The 14078-nt window shown below is 34.5% G+C and overlaps 6 protein-coding genes and 1 non-coding gene across 7 annotated transcripts; 4 read left to right on the top strand and 3 right to left on the bottom strand.

Annotated features, from left to right (window-relative positions):
* Positions 1-1127: 1127 nt before the first annotated feature.
* Positions 1128-1574, bottom strand: INO4 (Ino4p; the record flags this gene model as incomplete). Its single annotated transcript, XM_003675780.1, has 1 exon — positions 1128-1574. The coding sequence occupies one exon, from the start codon at positions 1572-1574 to the stop codon at positions 1128-1130; it is 447 nt and encodes a 148-aa protein (XP_003675828.1).
* Positions 1575-1920: 346 nt separating this feature from the next.
* NCAS0C04750 (uncharacterized protein) lies at positions 1921-2907 on the top strand (the record flags this gene model as incomplete). The annotated part of the gene is made up of 1 exon (XM_003675781.1): positions 1921-2907. The coding sequence occupies one exon, from the start codon at positions 1921-1923 to the stop codon at positions 2905-2907; it is 987 nt and encodes a 328-aa protein (XP_003675829.1).
* A 262-nt stretch (positions 2908-3169) lies between these two features.
* On the top strand, positions 3170-3242 carry NCAS0Ctrna1T. The gene has a single exon. It is a non-coding gene; the product is annotated as a tRNA-Thr (tRNA).
* Positions 3243-3522: 280 nt separating this feature from the next.
* ITR2 (myo-inositol transporter ITR2) lies at positions 3523-5346 on the top strand (the record flags this gene model as incomplete). The annotated part of the gene is made up of 1 exon (XM_003675782.1): positions 3523-5346. One exon carries the CDS (start codon positions 3523-3525, stop codon positions 5344-5346), a length of 1824 nt encoding a protein of 607 aa, XP_003675830.1.
* Positions 5347-5549: 203 nt separating this feature from the next.
* TPT1 (tRNA 2'-phosphotransferase) lies at positions 5550-6239 on the bottom strand (the record flags this gene model as incomplete). The annotated part of the gene is made up of 1 exon (XM_003675783.1): positions 5550-6239. The coding sequence occupies one exon, from the start codon at positions 6237-6239 to the stop codon at positions 5550-5552; it is 690 nt and encodes a 229-aa protein (XP_003675831.1).
* A 1726-nt stretch (positions 6240-7965) lies between these two features.
* On the top strand, positions 7966-10710 carry NCAS0C04780 (Zn(II)2Cys6 transcription factor; the record flags this gene model as incomplete). The annotated part of the gene is made up of 1 exon (XM_003675784.1): positions 7966-10710. The coding sequence occupies one exon, from the start codon at positions 7966-7968 to the stop codon at positions 10708-10710; it is 2745 nt and encodes a 914-aa protein (XP_003675832.1).
* Positions 10711-11526: 816 nt separating this feature from the next.
* Positions 11527-12612, bottom strand: LDB16 (Ldb16p; the record flags this gene model as incomplete). Its single annotated transcript, XM_003675785.1, has 1 exon — positions 11527-12612. One exon carries the CDS (start codon positions 12610-12612, stop codon positions 11527-11529), a length of 1086 nt encoding a protein of 361 aa, XP_003675833.1.
* Between the last annotated feature and the right edge of the window lie 1466 nt (positions 12613-14078).

Consider the following 14078-nt stretch of genomic DNA (forward strand, 5'->3'; position numbering starts at 1 on the left):
AAGTAGTATATTATCATAATTAAGCCTTGAGGGCGTAGCTATCTTTTTGGTTGAGCAAGGCATATGGTATTATCCAGCTACACGTAAAGGCTGCGTATCTCTATGTTGATATTTGACGAGACTGTTTACATCAGGGCCCTACCTCATATGAGCATGAAAAATGAAGTATTTCGATTGCAAATGTCTTTATATGGGTTAAACCAATATGGTGGTAACCGGCATTAGCGAATTAAGGGATTTTAATAGATAAAATCAACATGGATGAAGGTTCTAAGCCCGGTCGTGTGTTTTTATAAGAGGTAAGAAAACTCAGTATTGACATGATACTATTTTCCAATTTGAATTAAAAGTCAAGTGAAGCCGTTGAGTTATCGAAGACAAGTTTTTTAGAAGATTATAAAGGACGGTAAAATGATACTGTAAACAAATACGGTATTCTAGGCATGAAAATTGAATAGGTTAAAAAAGTTAATCCATGAAGTTGATGCGGAAAATTGCTAGAGGAGAAACTTTCGACATTCCTTTCTTTTACTTCTTCCAGGATTTTGATTATATTGGTCAATTGTTATATTTTTTTAAAAATTACATTAATTCTTTGTCAATCTGAAATAAAAAAATAAGAAAACTAAAGTTAGAAAAAATAATCTAGAACTAGGATGCCATATCATATTGATCCACTGTAATTGAGATTTTGTTTAAAAAATGTTATCTCTTGAAGAAACTTGCTTCACGGCTTTATATGACAAATATTTTGTAATAAGGAGACAAGGTTTTGAAGTTAAGACCAAGAAATTTAGTACATGCTTTATATTGTTCATATCAAAAATCTTTGTGAGCTCGCGTAATTATTCTTCAATTTAGTGATCTCTTCTAATTCATTTAAATGCTAAGTTATGGATAAATGGATTATCTTCACTAAATTATTGTATCCTTTATTTTACGACTAGATATTGAAAATTATTGGTAAGGGAACCATCTTTATTTCACCAAATTCCATTGTGGCGGCGTTCTGGAATTATTTCTACTCAGTCACGATATCATATAATTTGTTAGATAGGCTTAAAGTTTTTATTGCATTATATATATATGTTGTTTATCTATCGGTGGAAATATCCCCCACTTTAAAATCATTTTCCTTGTTTTAGTTCCCAAACAAGTTCTTCGGAAACATGCAGTTCCTCAACAAGATCATTTCTTCTTTTTCGTTCAGTAATTTCCATTCTTAATCTAGAATTTTTTTTATATAACCAATTAAGATAATTCATTGTTTTCTGGTATATTATTAACTCTGATCGGTTCTCTGACAGTCTCAGGTCGGGCACAGCCTTAACAAGATCATCGTACGTTAATCGAACATTCTCTCGTCTCTTCTTCTCTGATGAAAGGTGATTCATTCGCACTTCATCCTCTGATAATTTGCGATCTTTTTTTGCTCTGACTTTCTTTTCGGTTTTGGTTACTTTGCCATTATCGTAATTGTTACCCTTTAGGCTCGTATTCGGTTTTCGTTGAAACTCTAGATGTATCTGTTGTAAATCAGTGGCATCAGTTATCTTTTCTTTCTGAATGTTCATTTCTTTTAACTATGCACTACTTGGATCCCAATAGGTGCTACACTCGTATTTTGACTCTTTACCGTTTTAGATAATTTGGCAATTATTTAAACCCTCAGCTCAATTTTTGACAGGTGCTCATGGTTTTTTCTTCACTTGATCAACTAACCGGGTAAGCAACGGAAAGAAAAAAGAAGTACCGGGAAATGGAGTCGACGCTGAATGCCCTCTTAATTTTGCTTTACATTCCGAAGTCACAGAAGTCAACAATACTTAATCTCATAACTAAACGACAGATCAATATACGTATCAACCAAAGAACCTTTCTCTTTTGAAATATTTGAACAAGAGAAGTTACATTAGAAAGATGAAACTCAAATCACATATAATCGATATTAATATTCCCAATTCACTATTAGATATCTCGAAGATCCCAACAGCAACGGCCGTTTTAACATGCTTCTATGTTATTCTCTCTTTATCTCTCTTCTATATTAAGAGATCAACTTACAACCATATTGTTTCAACTGGTGTAGAGATTCAATACTCAGACATCCAATGTCCATTTCTGCAATTGGTACCCTCAAAAGTGGTGTACTATCCATTTTCGATTATCCTTTCTAACCTTGTGGATACGGAGATATGGAAATTCGTTGTTACCTTATTAAATTTAATCATCGGAGGCTCCTTTATTGAAAGAAATTGGAATAGCTCTAAGGAGCTTTTAAAATTTACAATTGTTATAGGTTCCCTTATTAATATTATTATGGCAGCTTTTAGTCTCATTATATCATTTATTTACCCAAGCTTCAGGTCTGATATTCCCCTAGATGGTAATTATACAGTAATTATTGGCTTTCCCATTATATATAAACAACTGTTACCAGAAACAAGCATCTTCAACTTGAAAACTCCAAGATTCCTATCAAAAAACTTCAGATTTAAATTATTGCCTGTTTTTATGCTATGCTTTATGACAATAATGCAGCTTATTTGGTTTCATCATATAGCCCAATTATTATCTATATGGGTTACTTTCTTTTCATGTTGGGTTTATCTACGATTATATCAAGTATTATATCTTGATAATACTTTGATTGTTGGGGATGCCTCAGATACATTCCAGTTGATTTATTTTTTCCCAGATCTTGTTAAACCTCTTTTAAAACCAATATTCAACAACATTTATGATATTATTTGTGTAAAATTAAAACTCGTTAAGGCGTTCCAGCTTAATGATATTGATAAGGGGAACGATATTGCTGAGCAAAGGGGAGCCAAAAAACTCGATTTGTCAGTGGAAGAAAGGCGAAGAGAGTTGGCACTTCAAGTCTTACAGGAGCGTATGGCTTAGTTGACTTACTTATGGCATATCTTTGTCGGTATCATGCAGGAAGAGAAAATAGCTGGTTTGTTGCAACAGAAATACATCCGTCAACTACATAAATTTGAAACTTTTAGCCTACTATCTACATTATTCTATAGACAAAGAATATTTTCTTTTTTATTGTATAAGCAAGTTGTAATGTTCAGTAATGTTGTCATACCTGGTAAATTTGATTAAATTCATTAATTAACATGGGTCTCTGATTTATTAAACAAATTCAGAATTTACAGCTTCTATGGCCAAGTTGGTAAGGCGCCACACTAGTAATGTGGAGATCATCAGTTCAAATCTGGTTGGAAGCACGTACTATTTTTTTCGTTTTTCTCATGCCGAGTTGTAGCGTTAAAGCGAGGCGTATTGTTCGAGCGAAAACAAACCCTTTGATAAATTTCCCGCGAGAATTTGACGTTTTAATTATCAACAAGAAGCAATTTTTAGTTACTTTATAATCCCAATCCTTCCACTTGGTAATAACTCAACGACCATTCATTTTTGTAATACGTTAAGAAACTTTGCTGCTTCACTGATTGTTAATACTCACCGAATTACTTTTTGAAAGCAAACATCAAAAAGTTTGTTAAAATGAAACACTCGGCGAGAACGTCTGTCTCTTCTCATGATCAAAGTGAGTTTTTGAGAGGACCGAGGGAATCATCGACTGATGATATCGAGATTCATTTGGGTAATAATGTTGATTCGAAAAGATTTCCATACGAAATCACTAAAGATACAAGCTCATCTACTCAATCGAACCTTATAGTGGAGGGCACTCAGTCTCGTCAGGATATAAATAGCTTCGATCACGAAACTGATGATGAAAATGAGAATGATCGTATTGTGATAAAACCTGTTAATGATGAAGATGACACTTCTGTAATCATAACGTTCAACCAGGGCATTTCTGCTTTTATTATCACCTTAACTTTTGTTGCATCCATTTCGGGGTTCATGTTTGGTTATGATACTGGTTATATTTCCAGTGCCCTGGTTTCTATTGGAACAGACTTAGATAATAAGGTGTTGTCATATGGTGATAAAGAAATCATTACTGCTGCAACATCCCTGGGTGCGCTGATTACCAGTACAATGGCGGGTACGGCTGCTGATATATTTGGGAGAAGACCATGTCTAATGTTTTCAAATGTTATGTTTGTGATAGGGGCAATTCTTCAGATTACTGCACATAAGTTTTGGCAAATGGCTGTTGGTAGATTAATAATGGGGTTTGGAGTTGGAATTGGTTCGTTAATTTCTCCCCTTTTTATCAGTGAGATTGCGCCTAAAATGATAAGAGGTAGGCTAACTGTGATTAATTCATTGTGGTTAACAGGAGGTCAATTAATTGCATATGGTTGCGGTGCAGGTCTGAATCATGTGAACAATGGATGGAGAATTTTAGTTGGATTATCTTTAATTCCTACTGTACTGCAGTTTTCTTTTTTCTTGTTCCTTCCAGATACTCCAAGGTACTATGTTATGAAGGGACGTTACGATGATGCCAAGAGCGTCCTGCATAGAAGTTATAAGGGTGCTTCTGACGATATCATTGAACGTAAAGTCGAGGAACTGCGGGAATTAAATCATTCCATAGAAGGAAAAAACATTCCCCAGAGGTTTTGGAATACTGTTAAAGAGTTGCATCGCGTACCTTCAAATTTCAGAGCACTTATCATTGCTTGTGGATTACAAGCAATCCAACAATTCACTGGTTGGAATTCTTTGATGTATTTTTCAGGTACTATTTTTGAGACGGTAGGATTTTCTAACTCATCAGCAGTCTCGATTATTGTCTCCGGTACAAATTTTATTTTCACTCTGGTTGCGTTTTTTGCCATCGATAAGATTGGACGTAGGTATATCCTTCTCATTGGATTGCCAGGAATGACAGGTTCATTGACGGTCTGTGCTATTGCATTCCATTTTATAGGTATCAGGTTCGAAGGAAATGATGCGGTGGTCTCCCATAGCGGATTTACAGCGTGGGGTATAGTCATTATTGTTTTTATTATTGTATTTGCTGCATTTTATGCCCTAGGTATCGGTACTGTCCCATGGCAGCAATCCGAGCTATTCCCACAAAACGTCCGGGGGGTTGGAACATCATATGCAACAGCTACAAACTGGGCTGGTTCCCTTGTTATTGCATCCACATTTTTGACAATGTTGCAGAACATTACGCCGACGGGCACATTTGCTTTTTTTGCAGGTCTTTCCTTTGTATCAACCATTTTTTGTTACTTTTGCTATCCAGAACTATCTGGATTGGAATTGGAGGAGGTTCAGACAATATTAAAAGACGGATTCAATATCAAGGCTTCTCAGACTTTGGCAAAGAAGAGAAAACAACAAGTCTCTAGGGTGACCAAGCTAAAAAATGAACCCACTCAAGAAATAATAGAAGCTTAGATAAGTATTTAAATACAGAATGTATATTAATTAAAGAAATGTCTGTCGCAATCATAGACAGCTTCTATTCAATTAAACAATTGAGGACGGTAGACATGTTTCTCGGGACCGCTGAATTCCTTTCTCTTACTCCCTTTCAAATTAGCAAGTAATGTTGCTAAAAGGTAAAAAACATTTTAACGACTCATTACACAACAAATTAGTTATTTAATGCACTCATAAGGAATATTTTTCTCCACTAAAAGTAATAAAAGGCTATCAAGATCCGTTCCGTCGCCCTTGACTTTATTTTCCATTATGACAACCTTTTCAAACATATTCAATTTGATATCTTCCTCTGTTAAAAAAACACCATTTAGTGATTTCACTATCTTCAAAGTCTCTAGCATGTTTTCACCCAACTTTAAATATATATATATGTTACTCGATGTTCGCATCCCACTTATTACAGTGTGATCACGTCCTGTGACCCCACTTGATAAATGAATATGATTCCTGTTCATCTTTTTGATTGCCCCACTTTCGAGAATTTGCCTACAATTCTTAATGTTTGTACCGTGAATCAAGCAAGGTGGCAAATCATCAAGATGCTTGATTCTCTGTAGAGCTTCCTCATTGGGCGCTATCGTTTTGATTGAATGCCCTTGGACCGCGCAAATATATTCCTTTCCATCTACTACCTTAATATTAAACCGCTTTTTGGCATTAGTTTCCACCACCCTATGGATATCTTCCAAGGAAGTTTTGTGTGTCTTAAGTCTGTTATTAGTCAATAGTTCCTCAACCGCAACATAACCGTTTTCATCTATCGTCAGCTTCTCCTTTAGGGCACCATGTCTTAAGAGATAAGATAAGGCCTTTGAGATCATAACATCTCTTTTAGCGGCAGTCATCAGGAGGACTTTGTTTTCAATTCAAAAGACTGCACTAATATTCTTACTAAAAGTAGATGGCTATTTAATCTTCTCGACAACAGATTTGAAAATGTAAAAGCTCCTTACCCAGCTAACAGAATAAAAACTGCTGAATCTTGATATCATATCGTCGCCCTAAAACACAACACTGTTTTTATTTTACTCATAACGTCAAAATAAATTTAGCTAACATAACAAATTAGTTAGTTCAATAACTGTTACTTGAGCTTATATCAAATAAGATGAAGTTATTTTATTTTCTAAAAAAAGAATAAGTATTAATCGGAACAAAAATAATACTTCAATATGGTATAAATTTAAATCTAGTTTTTATTTTTAGAGAAAAAATTCGTCATTAAGCAAACATTAATTTACCCGGATTATAAAAAAATAAGTTCTATTTATTGTTAGGTTTAGGGTTTAAAAAATAACGATATAAACGTAATAGGGCTTGCCCAAATTTTACTTTCGTTAGTGTCTGCCCAATCGAAATAATTAACACTTCTGGATAATAGGGAAGCTATTTTGAAAACAAGTATGCAGCAGAATTAAGCATTGAAATTCGACGAGCTTTCTTGGGGATTGAATCACCATACTAATCTTAAAGTAATGCTTTTTGTTAGAAACAGAGTTGTTCTTTTCATTTTTACTAGTCAATCATCACAGTTTTTGCCTTCTTAAATGTGTCTATAATGTGTAGGTAAACATATCAAATGAAAAATTGGTAAATGGGAAAGGTGCGTTGCGTATTGGTTATCATTCGCCAAGATAGCTGCAAATAGATGAAAGCTTTATAAACGTACAAACTCTTTCGCAGATATGAATCACTGTCCCATTTCTTAAATTATTTTCAGTAAGACCTAAAAAAAAGTTGTTTCTGTAGAGACCTCACATTGGACACCATTTTTACCTACCTCTTTTCTCATTGAGAACAAGCTGAAAGTGTAGTATCTCATTCACTTTCTTATATGGAGTCTGCATAATGAAGATAACGCCCGAGAGGTTGCGACACGATGTTCTCTACTCATTGAATTTAATTGGACCTGTCATCCTTCAGATTAGGCACTATGTACCTTTTCATTCGCGATAGTAGCTCTCCACTCAGAATGTTGGAGATTTGTAATCCGTTCAATTTTTGATCTCCAGTAAAAATGGGCTCGTACTTGTCCCCTGCACTCGCAATCAGAGCAGCTGGCGCAATACGTCAGATAAAACGTTTTTTTATCTCAAGAAATTGAACTCTATGTAAAAATAGTGTCATCTTGTGATCTCTGGCCTCATCGCTAGGATTATATTCTTTAAAATAAACAGAAGTTTGTTCTGCCCTTTAGCTGCAAAATGTCATTCGGTACTCTTGTTAAGTGCCTTGGTTTTTGTGGAATGTTGTTTCACACAAGCTAGCTATTGTGAGTCTAACCTACTAGTTCTACGTTTCGTATTGCTCAGTGTAAATTATGGAAAATCGGTTATGAAAGAAGTATTTTTATAACGTTACGTAAGAAAGCGGGATGTATTTTGACGGAACGGAAACGGAATATTGAACTAAAAGTCAAAACAAAAACTCAGCGATGTTAACAAGATATCTTTACATTGAGAGCAAAGGAAACTTCTGCTATCAATTATAACCGCCAAAACCTATACAATTTGCTCCTTTTGCACATCATATCTCTGAATTAATTATATCCTATTTTTTATTGTTGTCAGCATGAGTTCAGAGGCCAACATGAATGAATATGACCTATTAGATAGAAGTGAGGCGACTACTGGCAGCGGTACATTACCTGAGCAGTTCAATTATTGGCAACAAGGTAGAACTTCAAGAGGAGAAGCAGTAACTGTAAACCAATTGCCAAATGTTCCGAAAAGTTCGGAGACTATCAACGTAGCGACGGGTAGATCGCACAACCTGTTCGAGACACCAATGAATCAAAATGTGAATTCTAATAGTCCTATTCCAAATCAACCAATGGTCCATAAGCCCACGAAAATAACCAGTGGCAAGAAGAGGGTCTCAAAAGCGTGTGATCATTGTAGAAAAAGAAAGATAAAGTGTGACAAGGTGGATCCGTCCACAGGTAAATGTTCTAACTGTCTAAAATATAATGCCAATTGTACCTTCAAGAGAGGTCGTGACAATGTTCTAAATAATAGAAGAACATCAGACGATACTACAAGTAGCGCTCTCTCAAAAGGTTTTGCATTAAATAATGTCATGTCGCCATCTTTTTCAGGCATCAATGATATTCGTATCTCATCTAACTTACCACAACCGTCACCAATGGTGGGAAGTCGTGATACTTCAACCTTGTCAAGTAGACAGGAACCGCACAACCCCCCTGCGCAAGAAGCTGGCGTTGTTAATATAAGCAAGAACAATAATTCAGAATCTAAAGATACAAATCGAATCGCAGCTTCAGAGACTCTTTATTCGAAAATGGAAAAGTTGGATAGAAAGGTTTCTATTGTTATAGATAACATGGCCAGGTTTGAGTGGTTATTGGCTAAGCTAATAAAAAAGAATGATTCCTCTAACTCAACTCCAAACAAGAATTCTGCCAAACCCAATAGAAAATTGTATTCTACGATATTATTAACTCAGCGGAAACTAGAAATGGTAAGAGAAAAAATATCACCAGAATTAAGCTCTGATGAATTTATGGAACCTATCAATGATATACTCAGTATATCTATGAAATGGTATATTGTTCAAATAAAGAGTCTGATGTACTCATCGTCTGGTATTCGATACCCGTTACCGCCCAAAGAACAGGCTAGAAGGTTGATAGAAAATTTCCACTCAACATTAATGTCATCAGTCACAGGAATCATATCTTTAGCGGAAAGTTTAGATTTAGTGGACAGGTACTACGACAAAACTGCTCGTCCTTTATGCTACTCGGAATTGTTATTATTGAATATATGTCTATGTTCTGGCGCGTCAGCAACAAATCTTCTTATAGGTCTTGATTCTCATTTTTTAAGAAAAGATCGAATTCAACCTAGTAAGGAGGAATTGCATGATATAGAATATCATATGCTATTAAATGCAATGTTTTATTATCGTAAGGTGTCTGTCATTTGTTCAGGGACTGCTTCAATACAAGGGTTATTACTTCTTTCTCGCTATGTTGAGGCCAATTTTAGTACTGAATTATCGGTTGACATCTGCAGTACGGCAATTAGATTTTCTATTGATATGCATCTAAATGAAAAGAAATCATATGTCACGCTAGGAATGGATGAAGCATTGAGAAGGAGCTGTTTATGGTGGCACTGTTTCTCAACCGATAAATCTACTTCCTTGAAACTGTCTCGGCCTCCTTTGATAACTGAAGAAGATATGGATATGTTTACTGATGAAGGATATTTCGAAACTATAAAGAATAATATTTTACCAAGACTTTTGAATTCTCCAGAAGAAGAAAAAAAAGTCACTAACTTAGAGGAGGGATTGGGTGTTATTGCCAATTATTGTGAATCACTCCCATTTTTTATTTCATATTATGTTACAAAGCTAGTGCGAATTGAAAGTGAAATATTTTCAACTTGTTTCTCTGTAAGAAGTACTTTGGATTTCTCTTTTGACGAAATACTTGACAAACTGGTAGCGCTAATCAAGGATCTTAATAAATGGAATGATAATCTACACTCTGCTATGAAATTGGAAAGTTATAAACAATATTTGTCGTTATTATATGTCCAAAATATTGATGGAAATGCTGCATTATTATTTGAAGTTGCTTGTGCACGAATCCTAAGTTGCCACTTCCGTTACCTTTATCTGGTCATTGTGCTAAGTTTGTTTACTCTTTCATTTTTACTTGATAACAAGGAATCCTATCAAGATTCGTCTTATGATATTCCGGCCCTTTTTGGAGATTTTACCAGTCAGTATAAGACGGCCAGTATCAAGATGTTAACAATATTCAAAACAACTAATTACCAACCTCACCTGTATGATGAAATAATGTTCCATTTTTTAACTGGTGTCTTTGCTCTATTCTTTTATGTTTCGAATAGCCTAGGAGAGGTCGTCAAGAATAATCAAGAATTATTTTCACTTGTAGAACTACTGAGAACCACGCACAATCATCTCATTGGCGATGATCAAGAAAATTTATTTATTGATAATTTGAAATGGAATACATCGATCTATTTCTATACTTTTTTCTTAAATCATCTAATTACTCGTATGAATCAGTTGGAACATTTTAAGGGAAGGCTTGAATTTAACAGGAACCCATATTCAAATATGTTGGATCGAATTAGAGAACATTCAATCAAATTGAAAAATGATTCAGTTGAACGTCTTTTCACTACTTTAAAGAATTCTACTACTGAGTTTGAGAATTCGCAACCTAATGAAAGCTGGAATGATCAAGGGGAAGTCAGTTTCAATCTAGAATCATTTCTGAACCCATTTCATAAAAATATCTCCAAGATTTTTTGAAATGTTACGATCACCAACTTCGATGTTGCATGTGTTGAAGAAGCCATTAGGAGGAAAGCACAAGGAAGAAAAGCTATCTATTTTCCCATCAGTTCTAACCCCTGCAAACATTGTTTATCCTATTTATGATACCGAGGAGAAAGAAGGGCCTGCTAAAGAAATAATTGAGCATGATACGTTGGCCCCTTTGTCGTCATACCTTACTCCGTTTTATGATAGGGATTTCAAATTACCAGATAATTTCTACAGTTAGAATCCTGAGACTTTGTACCTATTTAATATTTTATATTTAAAATTGCTGGAACCGAATATTCTACAAGATGGATAGGATACGTCTATCAAAGAGCAAGTTGTTCCACAACGAATGAAAAAGAACAATATAGAATATGATCAAAAAGAAAAGAATAATTTTAGAGTTTGACAAAAAAGTTGTAGAACATTCTAGAAAATTCTATGATCAGAATAGGCTTATCCGACGACGTCTGAATATCTCTGGTTTCTATGTGAAGAAAATATTTCTACCCAAATAGAAAACTATATAAAGGGTAAGAAATGTTAGAAAGAATGTATTGGTTAAATATTAGTTTAGATATTATATATTTTATTATATAGAAAAAACGACGAAGAAAATATTGTATATTAATAATAAAAATGACTGAACAAAGTAACCCTACCATTGCTCTACAAGATAAGGAACACAAATCTTATCAAAAATATATAGTTCAATAAAATCTTGTGTTTAAAATGTAAAATTTTTTTATTTATTATAATCGATTTATGTAGGAATAAATAAGATATATGTTTCTCCCTTAAATATTAATTGTTGTCTTTGAATAAGCCTTCCTCAGAAAGCATATTAATACTTCTATAGTTTTCTCTCCGTATTTCTTTTCCAGTCGGTGCTTCGCGAGATGTTCGAATCGTCGAGGAAATTATGTTCTGATCAAGAATACTAGAAGAAGAGGAGAGATTTGAAGAAGCTGGCTGACTATTATAACTATCGTTGTTTGTATATTCATTTCTTGGAGACATTGGTGGAGTCATGTAAGAAATTATATGATAGTCTTGAGATGCCTCTTCCTCCATTGCCATTTGTTTAATTGTTTCATCCACCTGAGATTTTCCCTCTTGAAAGAAATTACTAGGTAATTTTGATGCTACTTCGAAAACATTTCCTGTTGGTGATGTTAAATCAGATATATCTATTTCGCCGGTTGATGCAACTTTTGATGGTGAGCTCGACGGACTTTGCATAGAAGGTTCTGAAGGAGCCTTGCTAATTAATGAATCGATTGGCTTTTGATCCTCTCCATCAACCGAACTTGCAACTGTAGAAGTAGATGCCACTTTTGAATAATCTTCCTTTGTTTCTCCTGAACTATTTTCAAATAGAGGTAGGGGAACTGTTGGTAATGCATTTAATAATTTTTCTTTAAAAATTACGTATAATTGTGATAGGTCGATAAATACATCAGGAATTTTAATCAATGAATGAATTACTGCTAGAGCGCATCCAAACATTATACCAAGGAGTAATCCGAAACAAAATACAACACATGTGTATTGCCATATTGTTATCAGTATATACCAAAGGGCTCTAGGATGAGTTTGCAGTAGTAGTTCTTGTATCGATGATCCAGTAACTATCTTGATTGGGATATTAATTGGCAAAGTCATAAAATTAATGCAATTTCTTGAAAATATGGAAATCGGTATACCTATAAAGATCTTCAGTATTAGCAGTATCCTTTTTATAATATACTGGTTAACCCAATTAAGGGTCATGGATATCAGAATCAGTGTTGTTGAAATTGTGAAAACAATACAGGAGTTTACGAGAAACATGAGATCCTTCAAAGGCTTGTAGAACATATTGAGAGTTACAATATTGACATAAATCATTGTTGAAAGTATAGTTATATTATGGATTCGTTGCACAATGGTTATATGGGCATGATACGAAAGGTTGCAGATTCTGTTTTGGTTTGTCCTTTATGGAGTAATTGGTTAGTTCCTGCTTTTAGTTGACTCAAAAGTAGATGCGCGGCGTCTTCATGTTTGTTTAGTAACAACTTCAATATAGGAATAAGTTAAATTTTCCTGCAAACCAAAAATAATTTCAATTGCAAGAGGGATAAACACTTCCCCAGGAAGTGAACAGCAGTACTTAAAGTTTCACTACTTTAAACCTCATACATAATAACAAAGAGTGGATAATAGGACAAGCCCTAAGAGGAAACTACGCCTTTCAGTTATTACCCGGAAACTGCATAAAAAAAAAATTTACTGGTATAAAAGCTCTATCTTTCCTTCTCCTTTGTATTACTTTTACTCAGCTATGGTGCAGAATATTCATTTTTATCATAAAATAGGTAACTACAAGTAAAGTTACTCAGTATAAGATTATACTGACCATGTTTAACAATAACATGTGTTTCCTTTACACTCTCCGATTTCTGCCTCATTTTCTTTTGCTTCAATAGATTCATGGGTTCTAATTTTTGGAGAAGAATAAGCTGTATGACGACTCAATTCACACATTTTGATACAACCGTGATTGAGCGTGGTGCAGATCGTGAGATTACTTCATTCGACTTGATTAATTCAATTTATTGTTTATTTTTCAAGATTTGGAGTGACTCTACATTTTTTTTTCTATTATTTGCCTTATTTATTTCGTTTTATCTCTAGTATTAACACGTAACACATATAAAACTTGCCCAATACTTGATCTGCTAGAAATTTAGTCATTTATATATGGTGTTCTCTGGTGCACCGTTGACGTTTCTCACTTAGCTCGCGCCAAAAGAATTTCAAAGTATGGCATTCATAATGGAAAGAGACAACTGATTTATGGGGAACAAGCGCTATCTACCGAAGACTATTGAGTATGGAGCTTCCACAGAACGATTACAGTCAACTTAATGTTCCACAAGGGGTCATCAATTGGCTCTTCAAGATTATACGACCCGTATGTTCTTAACCTTTCCTTTTTTAAAGTAAACCAAACGAGTACAGTACTAACGTCTTCATTCAATTCAATTCAACGAACACTTGCGATCCTAATAGATATATAAGGATGATAGAACAACATTCCATGATTCTCTTGCTGCACTTAATGGATTTTCTCAACAATTAAGACCGAGAACTCGTGTCTTTACCAAGGAGGATGGAACTTCAGAACTCTTACTTTGTCTCTACGGCTCTTTTGAATTGAATGATTCTTCCTCAATACCAGCAATCCCAATACTCATCTGGATACCTAAGCAATATCCGTTGGTCCCACCCATTCCGTACATTGATCTTGCAAATTTAAATTCAAATAAGATAAGGATTGGAGAACATATCGATTCAGAGGGTAAGATATA

The sequence above is a fragment of the Naumovozyma castellii genome, chromosome 3, assembly GCF_000237345.1.
Source record: "Naumovozyma castellii chromosome 3, complete genome".
Taxonomy (NCBI): domain Eukaryota; kingdom Fungi; phylum Ascomycota; class Saccharomycetes; order Saccharomycetales; family Saccharomycetaceae; genus Naumovozyma; species Naumovozyma castellii.